Consider the following 25,399-nt stretch of genomic DNA (forward strand, 5'->3'; position numbering starts at 1 on the left):
ACAAAAGTTTTAGGACGCCTACTCATTCAAGGGTTTTTCTTAATTTTTACTATTTTCTACATTGTAGAACAATAGTGAAGACATCAAAACCATGAAATAACACATATGGACTCATGTAGTAACCAAAAAAGTGTTAAACAAATCAAAATATATTTGAGATTCTTCAAATAGCCACCCTTTGCCTTGACAGCTTTGCACACTCTTGGCATTCTCTCAACCAGCTTCACCTGGAATGCTTTTCCAACAGTCTTGAAGGAGTTCCCCCCTATGCTGAGCACTTGTTGGCTGCTTTTCCTTCACTCTGCGGTCCAAACCATCTTAATTTGTTTGAAGTTGGGGGATTGTGGAGGCCAGGTCATCTGATGCAGCACTCCCATCACTCTCCTTCTTGATAAAATAGCCCTTACACAGCCTGGAGGTGTGTTGGGTCATTGTCCTGTTGAAAAACTACTGATAGTCCCACTAAGCCCGAACCAGATGGGAGGGCGTATCGCTGCAGAATGCTGTGGTAGCCATGCTGGTTAAGTGTGCCTTGAATTCTAAATAAATCACAGATAGTGTCAACAGCAAAGCACCCCCACATCATAACACCTCCTCCTCCATGCTTTACGGTGGGAAATACACATGCAGCGATCATCCCTTCACCCACACCACGTCTCACAAAGACACAGCAGTTGGAACCAAAAATCTCCACTTTGGACTCCAGACCAAAGGATACATTTCCTCCGGTCTAATGTCCTTGGCTCGTGTTTCTTGGCCTGAGCAAGTCTCTTCTTATTATTGGTGTCCTTTAGTAGTGGTTTCTTTTCAGCAATTCAACCATGAAGGCCTGATTCACACAGTCTCCTCTGAATAGTTGATGTTGAGATGTGTCTGTTACTTGAACTCTGTGAAGCATTTATTTGGGCTGCAATTTCTGAGGCTGGTAACTCTAATGAACTTATCCTCTGCAGCAGAGGTAACTCTGGGTCTTCCATTACTGTGGCGGTCCTCATGAGAGCCAGTTTCATCATAGCACTTGATGGTTTTTGCGACTGCACTTGAAGAAATGTTCAAAGTTCTTGAAATTTTCCGTATTGACTGATCTTCATGTCTTAATGATGGGCTATCATTTCTCTTTGCTTTTTTGAGCTGTTCTTGCCATAATATGGACTTGGTATTTTACCAAATAGGGCTATCTTCTGTATACCCCCCTACCTTGTCACAACACAACTGATTGGTTCAAACGCATTAAGAAGGAAAGACATTCCACAAATTAACTTTTAACAAGGCACACCTGTTAATTGAAATGCATTCCAGGTGACTACCCCATGAAGCTGGTTGAGAGAATGCCAAGAGTATGCAAAGCTGTCATCAAGGCAAAGGGTGGCTATTTGAAGAATCTCAAATATAAAACACTTTTTTGGTTACTACATGATTCCATATGTGTTATGTCTTCATTATTGTTGTACAATGTAGAAAATAGTACAAATAAAGAAAAACCCTTGAATGAGTAGGTGTTCGAAAACTTTTCGGGGATATTTAATTTCAGCTCATGAAACAAGGGACCACTTTACATGTTGCGTTTATATTTTTGTTCAGTGTAGTTTTTCAAAGTAAATAAGACATTTTTATGACTGCTGAATACCAACTAACAATAACTTTTTTTATGCTGCAGCTACTCACTGTATGTTATCGATGCATAGTCACTTTACCCCTACCTACATGCAGTAGCGGTGCATGGGTAAAATCACTGGGGAAGCCAAAGAAATGTACATAAGTATTCAGACCCCTTACTCAGTACTTTGTTGTAGCACCTTTGGCAGCGATTACAGCCTCGAGTCTTCTTGGGTATGACGCTACAAGCTTGGCACACTTGTATTTGGGTAGTTTCTCCCATTATTCTCTGCAGATCCTCTCAAGCTCTGTCAGGTTGGATGGGGAGCGTCACTGCACAGCTATTTTCAGGTCTCCATAGATGTTCGATCGGGTTCAAGTCTGGGCTCAAGCTGGGCCACTCAAGGACATACTGAGACTTGCCCCGAAGCTACTCCTGCATTGTCTTGGCTATGTGCTTAGGGTCATTGTCCTGTTGGAAGGTGAACCTTCGCCCCAGTCTGAGGTCCTGAGCACTCTGGAGCAGGTTTTCATCAAGGATCTCTCTGTACTTTGCTTCGCTCATCTTTCCCTCGATCCTGACTAGTCTCCCAGTCCCTGCCGCTGAAAAACATCCCCACAACATGATGTTGCCACCATCATGCTTCACTGTAGGAATAGTGCCAGGTTTCCTCCAGACGTGACACTTGGCATTCAGGACAAAAAGATTACATCTTGGTTTCATCAGACCTGAGTCTTAAGTACATATTGGCAAACTCCAAGTGGGCTGTCATGTGCGTTTTACTGAGGAGTGGCTTCCGTTTGGCCACTCTACCATAAAGGCCTGATTGGTGGAGTGCTACAGAGATGGTTGTCCTTCTGGAAGGTTATCCCATCTCCACAGAGAAACTCTGGAGCTCTGTCAGAGTGACCATCAGGATCTTGGCCACCTCCCTCACTGATTTCTCAGTTTAGCCGGACAGCCAGCTCTAGGAAGAGTCTTGGTGGTTCCAAACTTCTTCCATTTAAGAATGATGGAGGCCACCGTGTTCTTGGGGACCTTCAATGCTGCATACATTTTTTGATACCCTTCCCCAGATCTGTACCTCGACACAATCCTGTCTCGGAGCTCTACGGACAAGTCCTTCGACCTCATGGCTTGGTTTTTGCTCTGACATGCACTGTCAACTGTGGGACCTTATATAGACAGGTGTGTGTCTTTCCAAATCATGTCCAATCAATAGAATTTACCATAGGTGGACTCCAGTCAAGTTTTAGAAACTTTACATTTACATTTAAGTCATTTAGCAGACGCTCTTATCCAGAGCGACTTACAAATCTCAAGGATGATCAATGGAAACAGGATGCACCTGAGATCAATTGCGAGTTTCAAAGCAAAGGGTCTGAATACTTAAGGTATCTTTTTTTTTTTCATTTGCAAAACTTTCTAAAAACCTGTTTTCGCTTTGGCATTATGGAGTATTGTGTGTGGATTGATGAGGGAAAAATATATTTAATACATTTTAGAATAAGGCTGTAACATAACAAAATGTGAACTATAACTCTATGGCAGCACCTAAGGGGCTTGAATTTCAAAGCTCTGCCCATAGAGTTTGCGGTGACGTAGTGTCTCCATGAGTGACAGAACACTGAGGCAATTTGTATTATTATTATTTGCTAAACAGGTGGGGCTCAAAACAGGTGAGGCTCTGAATGACAGGTCGCCACTGATTATTACACAGGTGCACTTTGTGCTGGGGACAATAAAAGTCCACTCTAAAATGTGCAGTTCTGTCACACAACATAATGCCACAGATGTCTCAAGTTGAGGGAGCGTGCAATTGGCATGCTGACTGCAGGAATGTCCACCAGAGCGGTTTCCAGATAATTTAATGTTAATTTCTGTACCGTAAGCTGCCTCTGTCGTTTTAGAGAATTTGGCATTACATCCAACCAGCCACACAACTGCAGACCACATCAGCCCATGACCTCCACATCCGGCTTCTTCACCTGCGGGATTGTCAGAGGGGGGAGGGCGGGTGCTGAGGAGTATTTCCGTCTGTGATAAAGCCCTTTTGTGGGGAAAAACTCCTTCTGATTGGCTGGGCCTGGTTCCTCAGTGTGTGGACCTGGCTCCTAAGTGGGTGGGCCTATGCTCTCCGACACCCACGTAATGCATAGAGCATTTAATGTAAAAAAGAAAAATGTGCAAAACCGAAATCAAAAACCGTGATATTTTTTTTCTAATGAAACCGAAACGACTTCAAAAAGCACTATACACTCAGCACAAGATGTCATATTAAAAACTGCAAATATTTCTCTCCGCATCCATGGCAAAATGTGTAGAATTGCAGCAAACTTGCTTTAAAATGGCAACATTTTCTCTACGCCCCATGCCAAATAGTGAAGAATTGTAGGTAATGTTTTGCTTGCAAGGTAGGTGGGGGGGACAAAATTTCACTTCGGGCCGGCTCTGACTGCGTGTATGGATGTGGGTAGCAGACCCACATCCACTGTAGCCCCTCATGAGTTCAGATTTGCCCACCCCTGCCCTAACTGAACAAAACGTGGACAAGTATTGGACACGCAGATCCTTAGATCAGAGCTGTGAAGGGTTGGGCCTTCCACGGAACATCAAAAAGAAGGACAAAGGCATAGAAACCCTGCCACACGTATCTATGCGTCAGGGAATTTGGAGATACATAAGCTTGTACAGGTAGATAAGGACAGAACACACTGGGCCTCAAGCAGATATGAGCCAGTCCAGATATGAAGCGTAACTTCAAGTGAAGGTGAAAAAAATTAATCCACAGCCTTCCACACAAACAAAGATCATTACATGCTGCACCCACACAGTGAGACTACCTTTTTCTCTAAGGATGCACCAATTGTGCTTTTTGGGCAGTGTAATTTTGTAAAATATTGTTTACCTAATTTTAACATTGTTTAACTACATAAAAAAAACATGTTTTTCCCATCTCAAGAGGTGAATTAAAAAAAATACTAATGTAAAGTGCCAATGAAGTACAAGATAAAGTAAGAGTTGACTGTAACAGGGTTGATGTTTTCATCTTAAGTGATAAATCCCCCTTGTGACAGGAGGAATGAAAGCTTGTTGTGTACAACAGGGGAGGGGCAGTAGAATGCAAGTTTCACAAAAATGTTTTAATTGTTCAAACATTTCATGCCCATCTGAGTAACAGGGTTGATGTGTTGTGCTCAATTTTTTATACCATAAAACACAAAAGAATGGTCAAAGAGTAGAACCAGTTCACCTATATTTACACAGATTTCACTATTATATGTCCAATGTTACTTTTGAAACAATTTTAAAAGGAATAGTTTCAATAGTTTATTAAAACAAGATTTCAGTTCATGTTAACAGGGTTGACCTTAAAACGAGGAACAGACGTAAATGAATCACTAATCACATTAAATGAATAATAATCTTCAGACATTACTGTCAAAGCAACAAAATAACTACTGCTTTACAATGATCTTAAGAGAAATGTGGGTGTTGAGTAGGATAAAATCGTCCTTGAAGTCAGAAAAACATGCACTTTAGCAAGTCTTTATTCTTTAAACTGATTTCTTGAATTTTCTGTGGTTCATCTTCGGCACTTCATTTAATAAAAACAGGCGTATTCAAATGTAATATTGGTGCAGAATTTATACTTAAAATATCAAAGGGACTCAAAAGGCATTCTATTTGTGGAGCGACCCTGCTGTATGACAATATATTCAAAAGTTTTATTAATAACAAAATTGAACAAATTCAATAACACAATCCCTATATATGAGCCAATGGAGAAGCATAAATGTGTCTGCATAACAGACAATAAGAAGGGAAGGTATTACACTTCTGCAGCAGTTTTCCTCAAGATAGGCATGAGAATCACAGAGCAACAACGCAATTACTGGAAGTACAAACATATATACCATTTATATAGTAATATAGTTTATAGAGCATTACATTTTATTATGTGACCTGAAATTGAACTAACTTTGCCATACTACACACACAATAGAATGATTGAAATAACCTAGAAAATGTATCCCATTTACTGTAACAGCGGGTCCTTGGATTGAGTTGTGGTTGACCACTACTCTGTCTTGTCTTTAGTACGGCTATTCCTGTAACAAACCACCTGGGTCAGGAGCAGGCAGCTGAGACAGGCAGCCACTACATGGGTCACAGTAGAAACAGAGCTCCAGTCTCCAGTTTCCTACACAGAGGGATAAGGCCAGGGGAGGAGGGATGAGAGGGGGATAAGGCCAGGGGAGGAGGGATGAGAGGGGGATAAGGCCAGGGGAGGAGGGATGAGAGGGGGATAAGGCCAGGGGAGGAGAGATGACGGGGATAAGGCCAGGGGAGGAGGGATGAGAGGGGTATAAGGCCAGGGGAGGAGAGATGAGGGGGATAAGGCCAGGGGAGGAGGGGGATAAGGCCAGGGGAGGAGAGATGAGGGGGATAAGGCCAGGGGAGGAGGGGGATAAGGCCAGGGGAGGAGGGATGAGAGAGGGATAAGGGAGGAAAGGTATGAGAGGGGAATAATGTAGAAGGATGAGGAACAGAGGAGTGACAAGGGAAAAGAGATGGTAGAAGTCAAATGAGAAGGCAGGGTAGAATGCAAAGAGGCATTGAAAGGGAATGTAAAGGTACATAATTTTTTATACCTGTAGAGAGGTGAAGATAAGAGCCAGGGAGCCAGTGAAGACCAGGAACACAGACAGAGCTGACAGCTGGCCCGTGTTGCCATGGTAGTAGTTAGTCCCTCCCTGGATCACCTGGACAAACATCCAACATAAAACAATCAACATTCAGTCTGTACAAGTCAATAGAGGCAAATGTTTATTATGACCTAACATAAGCAGTTCTCTTTTCTCTCGATTGACAAAGACCTAAATGATAGCGGCAGACTAATCCAATGTTGTATTCTCCTGCTGAAGTTTAAGATAAGCATGCTTATCTCATCGGCCAGAGGGTACACAAAAAGCAAGATCAATGACTTAGCCAGCAAACTATTCTGAAATAATGTTTTTTCTGAAAGATGAGCATAAAATGGACACGGTCTAATTGACTCAACAACCAAAAACGCATATCTAAGCATTGCTTTCTTAAATGGACCAGAAAATCAAACTTTGTTTATCAAAGTTAGCTGGCTAACTCATGAATCCTGCTTTGTAGTGTACCCCTCTGCTCCTATAGACGGGTTGACTGACAGCGGCACGGAAATGAACGCCCAGGTAGCTAGCAACAATGACAAGAAGCTGCCTAGTGATCTCTGGCCGCCCAACAAGCTGCCCACTTGACCCCATCCCCTCCTCCATCTCTGAAGACCTTCTCCCGTTCCTCATCACTGACCGTGTTCCAACTGACTTCAAGATGGCCAGAGTCGCTCCTCTCCTTAAGAAACCAATACTCGACACCTCTGACGTCAAACTACAAACCTGTATCCCTTCTTTATTTTCAACTCTAAAACACTAGATCGTGCCGTCTCTGACCAACTCTCTCGTTATCTCTCTCAGAACAATCTTCTTGACTAACCAGTCAGGCTTCAAGACGAGTCACTTAACCGAGACTGCTCCTCTCTGTGTCACAGAGGCTCTGCCAAAGCTGACTCACTCTCCTCTGTTCTCATCCTCCTAGATCTATCCACTGCCTTCGACACCGTGAACCATCAGATCCTCCTCTCCACCCTCTCAGGCTCTGCCCACTCCTGGATTGCATTCCTACCTGGCAGATCACGCCTACCAGCTGTCTTGGAGAGGATCTGTGTCTGCTCTCACTACTGGTGTCCACCAGGGCTCAGTTCTAGGCCCTCCTTTACGTTTCCTTTTACACCAAGTCACTCAGCTCGGTCATATCCTCACATGGTCTCTCCTATAAATAACTGCTATGCGGATGACACTCAACTACTCTTCTCCTTCCCCCCTTCTGACACCCAGGTGGCGACACATATCTCTGTGTACCTGGCAGACATCTCAGCTTGGATGTCGGCTCACCACCTCAAGCTCGAAAAAACTGAGATGCTCTTCCTCCTGGGGAAGGCCTGCCCGCTCCAAGACCTCTCCATCACGGTTGACAACTCCACGGTGTCCCCCTCCCAGAGTGCAAAGAACCTTGGCGTGACGCTGGACAACACCCTATCGTTCTCTGCAAACATCAAAGCAGTGACTTGATCCTGCAGGTTCATGCTCTACAACATCTGTAGAGTCCAACCTTTCCTCACACAGGAAGCGCTGCAGGTCCTAATCCAGGCACTTCTTATCTCCCGTCTAGACTCCTGCAATCTGTTGGCTGGGCTTCCCACTTGTGCCATCAAACCCCTGTAACTTATCCTGAATGCTGCAGCGTGCCTGGTGTTCAACCTTCCTAAGTACTCCCATGTCACCCCGCTCCTCTGCACATTCCACCGGCTTCCAGACGAAGCCAACATTATCTTCAAGACCTGCCTACGGAGCAGCAAGGGGAACAGCATTACCTTCAAGCTATGCCAAAACCTACATCCCACCCGAGCACTCCGTTCCGCGACCTCTGGTCTCTTGGCCCTCCCACCCCTTCTGAAGGGCAGCTCCCACTCAAAGCTCTTCTCTGTCCTGGCACCCCAGTGGTGGAACAAGCTTCCCCCTAAAGTCAGGACAATGGAGTCCCTGCCCATCTTTCAAAAACATCTGAAACCCTACATCTTTGAAAAGTATCTTAAATAACTATCACGGCGCTCCCGACACTCCTTTAGATGAAATGTAAAAATAATCGTAGGTGGCTTTTTTCAGCTCTTTGTATCTTATTGAGACCATGTCTTGTTTTGAGGTGTTTTGACTGATGTCATGTCTATGCTAATATGGCTAGCTAACCAACAACTGTAACTATGTATTTGAGACCTGTGCTCATTGTGCAAATGTATTTGTTTTCAATAAACATTGAGACAAATGATAGTTTACGTGCGGTCAACAGTTTAACCAACCCAGTCTGTTTTGCTCCATAGTTTCACAAGCGTCGGTTTTGTTGCTAAACAACCAACCCGTCTACATCTGCTGACTGTACCTTAACTGCTATAAGCCTTGCAGTTGATTTCATTTCCATGCAAATTGAAAATTGAAAATAAAAGTATTGTATGGTATCATACCCGGCTAGCAACAACAGCCAGCATGCTGGAGGCCTGCATCGCAGGGATGACTTGTTCTGGGACCAGAGGAGAGGTCAGGAGCATCATAACACCACCGTAGGCAAAGAGGAATACTATACCTGCAGGAAACAAGGACAGTTATGACACAGCCCTGGTACAGAACATACACTCATATTCCTGTGAACTGTTGAACTACTTTGTCATAACATTGCCCAATTTGCTCCTTTTCCCAATGGGATGGTGACTTACCAAACAGCAGCTAATCAACGTGTTAAAAACATTTAATCTCGCCACTATTGTGAGTATTGATGTAAAAGGAATCTATAGGCAGGGACTCAGGCACATTGGAAGCACAAGTATACACAGAGAGGAGTGGTCAAACCTTTGAGGGTGTTACCACTGTAGTGTTGGATGAGGAAGCCCATGGCCAAACCCTGCATAAACATGAACAGTCTCTCTGACCAAGCTCTGTGCAAACAGACAGACACAAATGTTGTCAATAACAGATTGTGTCCAATTCACTGGTTTGCGCTCATCAGCGTCACACTGTTGGCTGGATTAGTGTAAATCACTTTTGTTAAAAAGGAGTGTGTAATAAAAAATATGAATTGATCATACTCAAGGGGGAAGTTGTTGGTGATGCAATAGACCACAGAACCTGTGATGGCATAGACCTGCAGTAGGACAGACCACCAGCTGATCCCTGATGCACTCCTGGCCCTCAGTACCTTCCACAGCTGAGGGAGCTGCGCTGTTTGGCAGACCGACAGGTGGAGGGACGGGCATATGAGAGAGAGGGAAAAGCAAAAAGGCATAGCAACAGACAGAGAGATATTTAGATATAGAACCTCTGAGTAACAGAGGTTTCCCGATTATTAATCCTTGCATAATGTGTGACAGCAGTCAAAGACAGAGGTTTTTCTCACCCATCACAGTCCCAAGAATGATCCACACTCCCACAGTTTTGCTCAGAACTATATTCCAGCATGGCACTATTATTACAAAAAAAAGTATTGTCAGACCACCTAAACCAGTATGAAGCTGTGACCCAAATTTCCATATGAAAATCTGGGGTGGAGGACTTGTTAAAATACTAGAAACTATCTACTGTAGGCTTTACAAGACCTTCGGCAAGGCTTATAAAAACAGTGTACAAAAGGTGCTGAAACATCGTAAAACTTTAACAATCATGCATGCAACAATTTCCTCAGCTTTGCTCTACGTAAGCATCTCTCAATAACAAATCTGAAATGAATATCACGTCAGCAGCACATCTTTTCCGGACCAACAGGACAGCGAACCTCACCGTGGAGAAAGTTTAAGTCGACAAAAAAGTAGTTGTAACATTTCTCTGGCAAAATATATGTGAGTAGAAACTCTTTAGTTGGAGACAGCAATTCCTCCACCTCCGACGTGTCCATCGTTCTACAACTGTGTGCCCTTGGAAAGTTTTCCCACTGATTTTAGGGAAACAGCGGCAAACATACAGTTCCCCAAAGCGCCTTCCCAAACATCCTTGCCAACTATAATGCGGAACTAAATGTCATTAAAGCGCTGCAAACGGGAAGCAAAAGCTGTTGCACTTTTTCCAGTGTCCAATGAGAGTACAGTTTTAGCAAGATCATCTCAGATCCAACCAATCAAAACCGAGAGACCAGAGCACATCTTTAGGTTCCATTGGTGTCAATGACAGAGGCAGAGTTTGGCAGATAATGTGCTGTTTTTATTTAATTTAAAAAATGCCTAGGTTTTTAGCTGAAGAGGGCTAATATAATCTTCCACAGATGACCCAGGTTCAAGTCCATTGACCATATAGATAATGTGCCTCCTGCTGTAAATGGTGATGGACTGAGCTATAGCCCTAGTTCATAGAGATCGCTGTGCATGAGGTTATGCAGGATACATGTCTAAAGTGTTGATGGTAAACTGTTGGTATGGGAGATAGTTCTAAATACAAAAAGTTCACAAACTGACTGTCTTTCAAATTGGGGTTCCTAATGAAATCTGATAATGTACCTCTGCAGAGGGTACATGTTTGCTGAGAATCTGCATTATGCAGTTATGTCCATAGACTTACATATTATAACTAATGTAATAGGATATCTTTGGTTATATCTGACCGATGACCTTTGGTGAGCAGAACAGGAAATATTGTTTAACATGATTGGGAAACAGGACAGCAGCAGACAGACAAACATTCTAACAAACAGATCATGACAGAAGACGTACGAGACCAATGATATGTGATGGTGTCTGCTAATTTATTACAAAACACAAAGCACCTACAATATTTAAATCGACCCCTTGTTTCCTGCAGTGTAGCATTTGTCTTCACAGTGATTTAATTATGAACATTTTGTTTAGACAGTCACATCAAATGAACCATTGTAGCTTACTGAAAAACAGTACAAACACAGACATCCACAGCCATTAGACTTAAACCCACACAAAAAAATTAAACGAGTATCAACAAACATCAGCAAATTGAGTGAAAAATAGAATTTAATATTTTAAATACAGTATTTTTTAAAATACAAATATTGATTAGAATTTTTCCATATTATACGCTTTAGTACTACTATTAATTATTTTTATTACTGTTGATGTTTAATTTACATTATGTGACTATACAAGGAAATGTGAAACTGAGTTTTGGTAATTTCTTGTATTGCTCATTTACGTCAATGTACACAAACATACTAACAACTAGCAATGACTTTACATCCTCTACATTGTGATAGTCTAAATCCCCCCCACCAACCGTAGCTATATATGACAGACAAAGTGGCATTACATATTGCGTATCCCTATGAAAACACTACCTTTGTATTATTATATTAGAGTTAATATTGACACAAACATTAACTTTATTAAACTGTACACATTTTTTTTTAAATTCAGTCTTTGAGAAACAAAATACAAAAATGATAGAACACATAACAAATCAGACAGCAAGATATAGTACAGAGTTGAAACAATTGTCGCCTGGTGTTACTTTTTAATTTAAAAACCTGAATTACAATAATGGAGCCACAAATGGTCATCAAACGCAAACATCCACTGCCACGAAGAACATAACTAAATCTCGAACATTTGTTTGGGAGTTTCCAGACTGCAAAATCTCCTCTCACAGCTAGGTGGGGTAATTGAGAACAGAGTATGTTAATTCAACACGGTTGAATTAATATACTAAAGAACATGGGTTTTCTTCAATGCATTATCAGAAGAAAAAATCTATTTCTGTAATAAATTTGAAACACATAACATTCACAACATTCACAATGGATTGCCTTATTCAGGTATTTCAGTACCAAACTTTCAGAGTTTAACAGTCTTATTTCAGTACCAAACTTCCCAAGTTTAACAATCTAAACTCAAGATTAAAATCCTGTAGAAAAAAAAACAGATACTCAAGTATGAATTTCAATTAACAGTGGCAATTAGATGAATCTATCCCATCATTCATGTCAGGGACTACCACATTTACTGGATTCAGCTCTCATGGGCTTTTTTGCCACACTCTAAAGTTTTCAACAGTGAAAATACACAGTCATAACTTATTTATAGTAATACAGCACCCAACATGTATGATTTAGAGTCTACATCATACATGTTGGGTGCTGTGCTGTATTACTAGAAATGTTATGACATTGTAGACTGAATTAGCATTTTGCTGCTCTGATTGATTTACAATCAAATTCTTCCTCAGCAAGTGGCCAAAGGACCAACAGTTCAGGCCCTTTACATTTTGCAATTTCTGGTAGCTTACAGACACTGTAAGAGCTCTGAATAGATACATGTATATCACCAATCAAGCCCATAAAACAGAGTAAACAGACAAATAGAAACTATGAGAAGGATTAAAAGGAGGGTCTCAGTCAGAGTGGCTGTAGATTCCCATATGAGGCTGAATGTGTTGCATTTCATGTTGCTCTAAACCCCATTTGGGCACTATTAGGCTTGCAGTTCAAAGGTCATACACAGTACGAAGACCTCCAGGTCAAAACAACAGAAGTCCCTTTCTTCAGTCTTTCAGCAGCTGCAAGAGGAGAAGCAAACTGTTCCGCTGAAACGACACCTCATTTTATATATATATATATATAAAAAAAAGTTTAAATTCCTAATTTTAGCCCCAAATCGATTTGATCACTAATAACGGCAGTCAGTTAATCAAACTAATGGTTTTAATCAGCACATTCCATCTGAATCGGAGGGGTTGGAGAGGACCAGTGGAGAGATCTGGAGAATCAAGAATCTAATGAAAACATGCTCAGGAGCCATTGTAGTTCCCCTCTGACCCAATCTTCTTTATTCACTCTGTTATGGCCAGGCTGACCAAGAAAGTAGAACAGTTGCTTTTTCCCCTGATCTTGCCGCTTCAGTGTGGTGTCAACACTGCAAAACGACAGCGAACCTTCTCTCTCTCACATACACTCACACAAAGGCTTGCACATAATTCATTTTTTGTATGCCTATTGGGACTACTTACAGTATAAATAAAATCAAACAACTTCCAAGTACAGCGACACTTCAACACTTTGTTGACAATCATCATATTCCCTTTTCTTGTACTAATAACCATTTGCACAGCCTTTAATAAGCTGTTTTTCCACACCCACCCTGCCACCTAGGCCTATATGTATAGCCAGTTGTTACCTAACCAGTTACCACTATTATTTTCTTTTGTATGTAAAGTATTGTATTGCTTTAAAAATATTGCAAGTAATTCCTATGAGTAAATTGTAAGACTGTGCGTCTGTGTATGTAGACTAACCTACTACTCTTATGGGTGCATGCTGGTCTGACCCTATACTGCAGTCTTTGTAAATGGTTGTTTCTTTGCCTGGTATTTTAGTATGGCTTTTGTGTGGAGGGAGATATTGCATTATTCACAATCAAGACTCAGCCACAAGGTTACAGTCTGGTCTTAGATATCTAACTGCAGTCCTTCATTAGTTTCTGATGTGAAGCTTACCCACTGGGCACACACACTGGTTGAAATTACGTTGAACCAACATGGAATAGACATTGAATTGACGTCTGTGCCCAGTGCTACAAATGAAAATCCTTAGGGATACTGGAAATCTAATATGATTCTGACATTCAAACTGACTATGTCTTGGACTCTTTCAATGAAGTTTGGCAGTCAGGTTTTAAGGAGTTAAACTCCACCATCATCCTCCACTGAGGGCATCTACAACATGTATACATGTTTTCTCTGTTTTTTTAACACCATTTTGAATCTCTGAAGAGGCCAGAGATTATCTCCACATTCTTCATGGTCAAAATCTAAGACAAACCTCTCCGTTCACAGCAGCCAGCCATTCACTCTGCAGATTGCCCGTCTCTCATCGTGCCCTTGCATTCGCTCTCCTTGGCTTCTCCTCATCCTCCCTTCTCTCTAGGGCGAGTCCATCATGGCTTCCAGCATCTCTAGGAAGAGTTTGTGCATGGGCACGCCGCCTCGGGTCTTGATGCTGTAGAAGGTGGTGAGGGCGCGGCCAGCTGTCTGGCGGAGGAGGGGGAGGGTGAGGAGGAGGCGCCCCACCCGCTGGGGGTCCTCGGGATGTCGCTGGCACTCCATCTCCAACAGGGTCTGGTGGAGGAGGTCCCTCAGCTTCTGCACCGCCTCCATGTCCTCTATGTACACAGAGTCTGGCAGAGGAGAGGAGGAGCATGGTCAGACTGTATATCAGTGGGGGAAGAGGGTGATTTTTTCTAAATGATTTATTTTATCTTTTGGAGAGATGGTTTTGTAAGATTGTGTTTGGCAGCAAATGTGGGTGATTAAGGAACAGGACACACCAGTCCAGACTAATGACCATCTTTGTATTTGCATAACAAATAGTGCCTTTGTGGGTTAAGCAGACAATGGGGGTGAATCTTCTGTTTACAGTAATTGTCTGTCAGTCCCTCAGGGCTGGAGTTATTTTCATCAACAATCTCTTCAGAAATTGAGACTATGACACAGATCTTTACTAATCTGTCTTCGCTGATTTCTTGAGTTGTATTTTCTTTTAAATAAACCATTGGACATAAACTGTTGCTTAATGAAACTGAAAGTGGAATAGTGCTTCAAATAAAGCATGTCGTCATATTAGCAACTAATTGTACATATGGAGGGTTCGGTATTTCAGTCTCACCTACTGCTTTCATCACATTTTCATGTTGTGACACTCCACATAATGCTGGTTGTAAAGCTATTCTAGGATTATACTTTTGTATAGCTAGTTTACCGGAGTTGGTGAGTGCGATGGCTTTGAGCATGACAAACTCCTCCCGGTCCAGCTGCAGGGAGCGGAAGCGTCGGGCCAGCTGGCTGATGGCTGCGTTGAGCTCTGTCAGTCCAGCCACGCGGGACATCTCCTCGTCAAGGACAAAGTCCTCAGCGAACACTACCTCATCCTCACAGCTCAGGGAGCGGAAGGCCACACCCAGCACCAGCACCTCCAACCACACGGACTGCAGCACCGACATCTGGTCTGCCAGAGACAGCGACAGGAAGCCTACAGGGGGGGACAGGGTAGACTGACTGATCAATCACTAGGCAAAAAGCTGATACAACGAGACAGCATTCTAGTCCCTGATCAAGGCACAGTGAACCACTGCAGGGCTACTGATGAGAGTTGAGGGCTAGTTCCCACTAACTTATTTCACCTTACTTTCCGCCATTCTCTTCCCATGCTGATCTCCCTCCCCACCAATCCCTCTTCACTGCCCCCCTTACCGGGGATGTGTTTGGCCCAGCCGATGATGACGACCAGTTCGCGGTCGGCGAGGTCACAGAGGGTGGTGAGTGTGCGCTGAGCCGTATCAGGCTGCAGGGGGTCAGGCATGGCAAACAGTTTCTCTGGCTCTGCCACCAGGAGGTGGGACACAATGATGTTGGAGGAGCCTGGGTCACGCACACAAACAGAAAGCAAAGGTCATGGCACAACTGATGTTACATTTACCATAAAACAAAGAACAAAGGCACTATGTTAATCTAAACTCATCCTTATGTGGAAATAGTTCCATGATGTTACTTGATGCTTCTGTTCAGAAATGAAGGGTTTCTGGAAAAACAGACTGCACAGTTAAGAGTGTTTTTTAACTGACAAACTCTGAAAATGTCTCCTGAACAATCTCCTACCCTTCTCCCCTTCCTTCCTAAGCGGTAGAGGGGCACTCTGGTAGGTCGCATTCTCCACCTCTGGACGCCTTTTATACTTCTGTCTCCCTCCTCTGACCCGGTCCAGACGGACTCCTGCAACACGCAACACCGCGTCAATGAATAGAAAGTGATAAGGAGAGTAGGAGATTGAGAGAGAAAAAGAGACAAACAATCTCCCTTTGTTTGGAGAAGTATGGAGATAAAAAAAAGTCAGATCTTAATCAAATAACTACTTTCCACACTGCATCAAACAGTGTCTCCAGACCAGACCAGTCCAGACCACTAGTTAAGGGCTCTGGGTCATACACTCACCCTCTTTCAGCATGCCTACTTTAAGGCACTTGGTGAAGCGGCACGCCTGGCAAGCCTTTCTGCGCCTCTTGGTGATCTCACATTCGTTTGACGCCGGACAGCTATATTCAATGTTACCTTTAGGTAAGGCAAGGAGGTGGAAAGAAGGACGGAGAGAAGGAGAATAAACAAACAATAGCGATATGAGACTTCTGTCAAAGCAATCAAGGTCTATCCCATTTCATTCATTATACTGGATTGCAGAAACGCACAAGACACACACTCAACTTCACCCACCCACACACACACACACACACACACACACACACACACACACACCCTTACCCTGGATGGTTCTCTTGAAGAAGGCCTTGCAGGCTTCACACGAGGCTACACCGTAGTGGTAGCCAGATCCTACGTCGCCACACACTAAACACAGTCTCTTGGGTAGTGTGCTCAGGGCATACTTGCACCGCCCTCCTCCACTACCTGTGGATCCCTCCTCCGCCCCATCACCACCCTCCTCCTTGAAGTGGCACCGCAGGGCCGGTGTGTACAGAGGGGGTGAGTAGCGCCCAACCCCGTCTCCTCTTGTCCCGCCTCCACCACTCTGGGAGGAGTCTGAGGAGGCTCCCCCTGGGCTGGCCCGGCCTCCTCCACCTCCCTCTGGACTGCTGGGCTCTGCCTTGATGTACAGGTCGGACCGACGCTCCCTGGAAGACATGATCACTGCAGACAGAGGGGAGAAAGATAGGGGGGGGTGAGACAGAGGTATCAGACTGTCACACATCCATTTCTGCATCACCTTTTCATTACATGTTAGTATCAATACACCCCCCCAGACAACCAGGACCATCATCAATCCTAAGGAGACAACATTAAAATAATCAAAGATGTTGCCTCAATGCTGAATTATATCATTCGCTTGACATCTGACAAGTCACGGCGAAGACACCTTTGGCTTGACTGTCAAGCATCAACAGAGATCTGCAAAGACTGAACATAATACACACTGCAATATGCCTCCTTTTCCCTTATTAAAAGCAAAAACAAACTGTAGGCTTTCACAGTGTTGGATTCGAGGTTAAACTTGGAACACTGTTATACTCAGAAGTATAGGAACATTAGTTACAGAAGAGACATAAAGCTTGGGAGGGGCTGAGCACAGGGAAAACAATCACGTGGCAGTACTGATAAGGGGAGAAAACGTTGAAGGCTCATATCACTTAGTTCCCTGCTTAGCAAGAATGATGCAATGTTTAGCGATAAGGAGACTCCACCCAAAGTGGGGTATGAATAACACCACGGGGGAAGCCATGTCTTTGTCTGAATTACAGCTGATCTGGACTCTTTGGTTTGATTAAAAATCCTGGTGAATCCTGCCGACAACGCCAACTGTTAGGTTCTAATTTTCAGAGTAAATATCTCACGGACACAAGAAAAGCTTAACCAAGTTGAATTCTTCCCAAAGGGTCGATTCAGCTGTAATTCAGACAAAGACATGGCTTCCCCCGTGGTGTTATTCATACCCCACTTTGGGTGGAGTCTCCTTATCGCTAAACATTGCATCATTCTTGCTAGGTGATGGGAGGAAAAACAACGACAGTTACATATCGGAATATTATTTTGGACAATATTACATTGGAGTCAAAATACGTTAGTTAGAGCTGGTCGGCTGCATCTGCGCCAAAACTCTGGTATTTTTCCTAATTTAACTTCTTCTCCATCTTCTTTTTAAATAGTGATCCAACATGTTTTCAGCACTTTTATTTCAATGACTGATCAAAACTAATTTTCTCTTGCTCTCATCTCTCAGCAGTAGACATATTTGGAACATGAAATCGCAATATTGAATCGCAATAAATATAGAATCATGGAAATCGCAAAACATATCGTATCGGCACCTAAGTATCGTGATATCGTGGGGTTCCTGGCGATTCCCAGCCCTACTGCAGTGTGGGTACCTATTGCCTCATAAATATGCAACAACCAGCAGAGAATAATTTGACAAAACAATAATGGGATATTTTGAATTACGAGAGAGAGAAATAGGCGAGCGAGATGCAGACAGAGAAGGGGGAGGGAGAGCGTGTGAGAGTACCGTATGTACCGTATTTGAGTGCTAAATTGCTAAGGGATGTGAGAGAGACCATAATCCCAGCTCCAACCTACTCTGACCTCTCCAGATTAGGGTCATTAATCCAGAGCAGAGTAGCAGCAATCCCTTAACCCCATAAGGAATCCCAGTAAGGAGATGGACGACACTCCCAACACTCTCCATTATGACGCACTGAACCTACAAACAGCATTAGAGACAGTTGTGCATGGCCGATTATCACTTAATCATCTGAACAATTGAAGAAAGAGAACACTTTCAAAATGCAATGCAAAAATGTTACTTAAAGAGATTCTGGGATTATGACAGCACACAGACAGGGATTGTGTAAAACGGGGATCCTGTCTCTGAACTCTACACTGTAGGCCACTGGGCCTACCCTCCTCCTTTCCACAGATCAGCAGGAGGTGTTGCAATGTGGGCCAATGTACTTTGGTTGGTCCAGTGGCCAAATGCTTCTCACTCGCCGTTCACTATGGCCTGTAATCTTTACGCCTTTACGTAACACGTCAGCTATGACATTACTACCCTGGCCCCAACCCCACCTCTCTACTATTTGTAACAGGAATTACAGTCCAACTGCAAAGGAGGGAGAGAAACACAGGCACAGATGCTTTCTAGTAAAATATATCCATGCCAAGAATTTCACACCCTGTTCTAGCTCCCATCTTTGGCATAGGTGACATTTATTATTTGTGAAGCTATTCAATAATTACAATGTTCTGATAATGATGATCCCAACAGGTAAATAATACTCTCCTGACTTTTAAGAAATTAACATATTCAAGAGTGATAAAATTAAGTGCTAAAACAGAGATTTCAATTATCTGACAATGATCTGACAAATGCTGAGGTCTTCACGCATATTTGTCAGAATGAGCCTTAATATAATCTGTCACCCTCGCTGAACTCAAACTCGAGAAACAACCGGAAGAAGCCCCCGCAAGATTCAATAAAATGTGCAGTGCATGTGAATTAGCTAGCTAGCTGTGTTAGCAGCTATGCATTTACTAGCTATCTTTTCGTGTACTTTAATTCGGGCAAAGCCATTCGTGGGACGGTGAGAGGCAGGTTGGTCAGGTAAAGGAAAAAGTGTAGATAATAAGAAAATGAATGCCACGTCCCTATTATTTTTCCTGACTTTATGAGGAATTTAGCTAGCTAGCTAGCTAACGTTAGACAGTATCACAGTTAGCCGTTATAGCAAGTGAAGTTCCATGTGTGGCGTTTGCACATTCTCAGATATAACGAGCTAGCCTTCCAGCTAATATCCCCTATCTAGATCTGTGTTGGATGATCAGTTATCTAGCTGAATGGAAAACGTACATTTAGATAACTAGCTAGGTAATCCCAAATTGCAGTTCTAAAGAAAATATACTAGTAACGTTACTATAGCTAGCTAACGTTAGCTAGCAATCAATGTATCGTTGGTTTTCCTCATCAGGTGACATCAACTTACCTCTAGCCAGCTAGCTATCTCCCTCAATGTAGCTTGAGTTCCCCAAGTGTGTGCTTTCCCTCGGCGATATTATCACGCAGGTTTGTGTTGTTGAGAGGCTACACACAACGTGGCTAACATGTTATAACGCGTCTAAAACGTGTTACGATCCTCAAACGTGTCGAAATCGAATGTTGGTTTTCAGACAGGAGGAGATGGGAAGTCTGATGCATAATAGGAAGTAGTCAACGTAATAGTCATTCAATGAAAGACTGAGACAAGGGTGACTGTCTATCCAAGCCTACTACAGTATGCCTTAGTTGCATAGCTAAAAGTCTTTATAAAAAGCAAACATCATAAATAACAACTTTAATTTGACAAATAATGGCAACTTTTTGATCTGTGAAATCATTAAACTCCTCAAACTTTTATCAAGCATATCCTCCAAGGCTGTCAGTGCTTCAAGACAATCAGTTTGACCATATCTTAAAATAGTTTCAGCAAACTTCACAACCGCATTAATAGATCAGATCACTATTGAACGTCCATAATTACTGGTGGTTCAGATTTGATTGAAAGATGTAGAAGACAAAGCAATTACCTGTGTTGCTGTGCTGCAGTAAAGCCGTATTCGTCTCCTCTCCTGGTAAACCCCTCACTTTTTATTTTGTTGGTTTAGAATTGTGGCTATGGTCTGGGTAGAACAGTCTGATTATGAGGAAACCTAAGAGGGAAGACAAAACATTTCTGATTTCTTCTCAGGTCATGTATTTTTATGTGCATGTTCAAGATTATGTCATAGGACAGGGACAAAACACATTTCATCTTGGTCTCCCAATTGTTACTTTATCTAAATCTTACCCCCCCCCCACACACACACACACACACACGTGTACATACTGTATGTACTGTACACTAAACATAATGGTTGCTTTAACAAACATAAGCCCAAAGATGTTGATATATTTTCTTGTTATAAGGCTCAATCATATTTTAAGCACTCTGTCTAGGGTTTTCAAGCTTATTAGGGTATGGAAATGTATAGCCAACAAAACACGTGTGTGTGTGTGTGTGTGTGTGTGTGTGTGTGTGTGTGAGTGAGAGAGAGAGAGAGATTTACAGAGATTGGTCAAAGCTTTGTAACACTACTAAACTACTCCCTATCTCTAAACCAAATTGTATCAAATGACTGAGTGACTGTCTATCATACACTGTGTCCTGTTATCTTCATCAACACCATTTGGTAGAAATTGCTGACAGAGGGAGAAACCATTTCTTTGTCTTTCTCACAGGCACAATTTAGATCATTGCAGTCACTTTTCTCATTCCCACACAAGCACACATACACAGGTTTCTGCACACTACACCCAACCACCCCTCCCCCCAACTCTCTCCCTCTGTGACACATTCCAAAGGTCAAAGTCACAGGAAAGCTTGAAGGACAGATAGAGTAACTGCAATTCGGCCTCCCTCAGACACAAGCACACAGAAAATGTTTAAGTTGGATGAATGTTTTAAGACCGGGGGACAAAAGAATATTGGAAGAAATGTTAGGGGACAAGATTACTAAATTGGTATGTTATAGGGGAAAAGTGAAAAGAATCTGATTTACATGCCTATGTATAAAATAGTGCATAATTATTCATATACATTTTCCTATTTTAGGTTGAAAATACAGCACCATAACTATTGTTCACATGCATCACAAATAGTTTAACCTGAAGTGAACCTCAAAAACTGACATACAAATGAGAGTCTAAAACTATTTCTAGATAGCGTCATCTTTTTACTAACACAAGTTCTGCACGATGATATGCACCATCTTCTACAACATCTAGCACATTATAAAAAAAGGCTTTGAATGACCATCATGATGAGCTCTGAGCCAAGAAAATCTATTATGACAATTGACACTTCAAACTCAACAGTAACAGCATCAACAAAAGACCCAATTCTGTCTCCTTCCTTTGTCTGATACCGGTATTTGTTTTTAGTTAACTATCTCTGTAAATGTTCCTTATCTCAGATTAAGAACTGTTAGAGCACAATTTGGTGTTTCTGTGTAAAGGACATCTAAAGTTCAATTTGAAAGCTTTGCATGCAGCACTGTGGAGAGACAGCGAGAGCAGCAGAGGTGACCTTGCCAACTGATCTCAGACCGGTGAAAGGTTAATTGCAAAACTGGATTATGGCTTCTTAAGATCAGGAATCTCAATCCTGGTCCTGGAGAGTCATAGTTTGCACAGGTTATTCCCTTGGGAGACTATTCACCTGCATTCTGATGATGAAATGTACGAACTGAACAGCAGTTGAGAAACTGGACTGTGTGAGTGTTTAAACTGAGTTCATAAAGCATAAAAGTCTCTTTAAATTATGGTTGTCACTCAGTATGCCATCAAATACTATTTATTGGTCAGGCCTTTACCTGGAGAGATAAGGGTGGCAGGTAGCCTAGCGGTTAAACACTTTGGGCTAGTAACCAGAAGGTTGCTAGTTTGAATCTCTGAGCTGACTACTCAAAAATCTGTCAATGTGCCCTTGAGCAATACACTTAACCCTAATTGCTCCTGTAAATCACTCTGGATAAGTGTATGTCTGCTAAATGGTACAATGTATGACTTAACTGTGGTAGCCAAACTCCAGAAACAAGAACTAGTCCACTGCAGACCAAATGCTACAGTAAGGATCATTTATTTGGTTCTACTTCATACCAATCTGTTTGGATTAATAAATGCCTGCAATCTGTTTGGGTTAATAAAAGCCTACATGAAAATGTGTAGGTAACCACATTGCGCTGATGGTTGAGGGTAAAGCTATAGCTTGATGTAGGTTAGAGGGGATTGACCTAACTCTTTGGGTCAGTCATGATGTCCCAGTGACACAACACACATGCCAAAGCATTCGGTATCTTATTATTACAGCAACTCACAATTACAATTATCGTTCGCGCGTCCCCCTTCAATAACGTGGTCATGCAAAGTTAATCAGCTGCAGAATAGAGAGGAACCGCGCGTGCAAATGATTCAGCCGGAATACAGACTACAGTAGGCCTATATTTTGACAGATTTACAACGTTGACCATTATCAAGCACTTACTTGTATTTGTGTGAACATCGCAGGAAAGAGGTCTCAAACCAGGCAGTACCGTAGCTACGGAAGCCACAGTGAACTCCACTACAAGCCACGGTTATACTCACCGGGTTTTCGACATTGCCACAAGAGTGGATGCAGCTCGTGGCCAAAATAATAGCCTATAACGTTTATTTATGTTTAAATTGTAGGATCTGAGCTGCGATCAGTCGTCGTAGCGCAAAATGTTTCTAAAATGATTGCTTGAAAATAGAAACTGCTGCGACAATGTATCAAGGGACACAGCGTCGAAAGACTGGTTGCAGCTGATAAAAAATAGTCAACCAAATGTGGTATTTAATCCAAAGGCTATTCTATTATCAGGCCTGGTCCTGCATATTGATGTTACTGGAGGTTGTAGATTATCCTCGCTGCTACAACTGAGGTTTTAGTTACGTATAGCCTATCCCTTGTCCATTCTCCTCCCTCTCTCAATTTGCGTCTGCGGTGTCTCCGTTACGTCCGTGCGCGCCCTCCAATCCAGCCTCCTTCCATCAGCGTCATCTGCATTTGCAACAATGAAAAAATGCCCTACTGTAGTCTAGCGTCTGCCTGTAGCCTCACTGTTTTAGGTTTTATACATCGCATATTGAAAAAAACCTGTCGTGATCATTACCTATGGTATTTAGATCGTGCTCACTACCAACATACAGAAAGCGCAGTAAGAGTGCCTGGTTTATTATTGCATCTAACAGGCTATGTGCTGCCTCTAAACTGCAAAGCCAACCAGTAATATGCCATAATTCGTTTTACAGGTTCATGGATTTCAATCATTTGCAGTAAGCCCAGTTTATTATAAATAGTTGGACCAATAATAGGTTATCTTTATTACATTTTTTTTACCAGGCCTACTAACTTCCATAAAGGCTGCTTTTTGGATTGCTTATGCAATTTGATAATTTGTAGGTCTAGGCCTTGCCTACTTCATTTCAGAAACAGCTATATGATTATGCAATCCAAATTTGATTATGCAATCCAAATAGCTTCACAATATAAATTCTGCACCATTTCCTAGTCCTGTCATACATGAGTTCCTAATTAACAATAACCAGTTAATTATTGGCCAATTTGCAAAATACATTCTATTCGTACATGTCTGTAATGCAGTGGAATTCATGTCCCCCAATGGATCAAACGACACCATAGTAAACATAGCTTTAGATGGCATGGAAAATGTTTGCAACCGAGCTCAGTCGACTCGGTCTTGTGACTCTGACCCGGCTCACTGCGCTACGTAGGCAACACTCGTCAGCTGGTACGCGGAGTTTTGGATCGATGCCAAGGAAGTGGGGGTCAGTGGACGACTGCAACGAGATGAGAAGAGGAAAAACCGAAGTCTAGAATCCGCTTGTTAACTTGACTATAACAGCTGGCATCGATAGAGGAAGGGAGAGGGGTGCGCATGCAGTGCTATGGAGAGGAGCTCGTGCAATGCTATCGCAGTCATGGAAAAGAGCCGACAACCCATTTCCCCTGTCCGCGGAAAATCCATTTTAAAACACAGAACAGTTGACAACTGGAATTATCTAAGTAGTATATTTGTTAAAATAGCTTAGCATGAGGAAGACCACATGCGGTCGTCTCCTATAATACAAATATGCTCCAGTAAATATTCTTTAATCAAACCCATCAATCATAAAATAATTAGCTTATAATAATGTATTGTATGTTCATGTGTTAGACCTATCATGTCTGAGAATATTTTCAGAGACACTGCAGAGAGATTGGAGACTGATGGCAGTGTTCCCGGTGTCATTGAGAAAAACATCGACCTTGAAATGAAGGTCATACACGGATTCCGCATGCGCTGCATTTCAAACGGTTTGCATGTTGCTGCAGTCAGCCTCCACACCAGCTCCACACGCATTATCCCCTATTGCAAAAACTGCGTTTCACATACACTATATTCTGGGCTTTTGGTAGGTTTAGGAGCTTGAAGTGAGTGTTTTTATGTATTATTGTTAATTAAGTTGTTAGAGCGTAAGATGCCTTGTCTAGTCCTTTAAACACTCCTCTTTAGAGTAGTCACGTGAAGCATTGTACGACTTTAGAATAGGTATGGACGAATGTGCTGTATGTGAAGGAGGCCATGGCCTGGGATGGTGGCATGCTGACAGGTCATATGACCAGAGACGGGTGTGAACAACAGACACACAGGCACTAAAACAAGCAACCACACAGATAATGCTTTGTATAGTGAAAAGTGTATGCCGACTATAGCTTCCACAAAGCTAGGCTACTCTCTTTGTGATCCAGTTGTTGTGCATAGGGCTATCTTACTACTGTAGCCCACTCATCTAATTGTTTTGCATACTTTTAATGAGATGGCTGCAGAGGCAGATATAAAGGGAGTTAATTATTTAGGGTGTCCTCAGCCTGTTCTTGTCCATCTAAGGTTAAGTAACCAAGAGTGAACTGAACAAATGGGGAAACGGGGCATGGTCGAAATGGGAGAAGGGGTGAAAGAGAGACCCTCAGTGATATAAAAAATAAAAAGTAAGCCTTGTCATGTCAGGAAATGTTCCACCAGACAGCCGAACATTACATTCTAGGACTCCCATTCTTCC

The 25,399-nt window shown here is 42.5% G+C and overlaps 2 protein-coding genes across 3 annotated transcripts; both read right to left on the reverse strand.

Annotated features, from left to right (window-relative positions):
• Positions 1-4,914: 4,914 nt before the first annotated feature.
• LOC106563480 (mannose-P-dolichol utilization defect 1 protein) lies at positions 4,915-10,243 on the reverse strand. The gene is made up of 7 exons (XM_014129097.3): positions 10,012-10,243; positions 9,632-9,697; positions 9,324-9,456; positions 9,088-9,173; positions 8,706-8,824; positions 6,253-6,363; positions 4,915-5,801 (listed from the first exon to the last, which is right to left on the reverse strand). Exons 1-7 carry the CDS (start codon positions 10,124-10,126, stop codon positions 5,679-5,681), a joined length of 753 nt encoding a protein of 250 aa, XP_013984572.1. The 5' UTR covers positions 10,127-10,243; the 3' UTR covers positions 4,915-5,678.
• Positions 10,244-10,947: 704 nt separating this feature from the next.
• LOC106563479 (steroid hormone receptor ERR1) lies at positions 10,948-23,289 on the reverse strand. 2 transcript variants are annotated; one of them, XM_014129095.3, is made up of 8 exons: positions 22,800-23,289; positions 20,305-20,427; positions 16,495-16,878; positions 16,171-16,287; positions 15,838-15,951; positions 15,433-15,600; positions 14,942-15,211; positions 10,948-14,360 (listed from the first exon to the last, which is right to left on the reverse strand). In XM_014129095.3, the coding sequence occupies exons 3-8, from the start codon at positions 16,871-16,873 to the stop codon at positions 14,107-14,109; spliced, it is 1,302 nt and encodes a 433-aa protein (XP_013984570.1). In that variant the 5' UTR covers positions 16,874-16,878; positions 20,305-20,427; positions 22,800-23,289; the 3' UTR covers positions 10,948-14,106. The 2 variants fall into 2 exon arrangements, with proteins under 2 accessions (XP_013984570.1, XP_013984571.1); XM_014129096.3 differs by lacking the exons at positions 20,305-20,427; positions 22,800-23,289 and adding an exon at positions 19,725-19,966.
• Positions 23,290-25,399: the final 2,110 nt, after the last annotated feature.

Source organism: Salmo salar, chromosome 11, assembly GCF_965601325.2.
Source record: "Salmo salar chromosome 11, fSalSal1, whole genome shotgun sequence".
NCBI classification, from domain to species: Eukaryota; Metazoa; Chordata; class Actinopteri; order Salmoniformes; family Salmonidae; genus Salmo; species Salmo salar.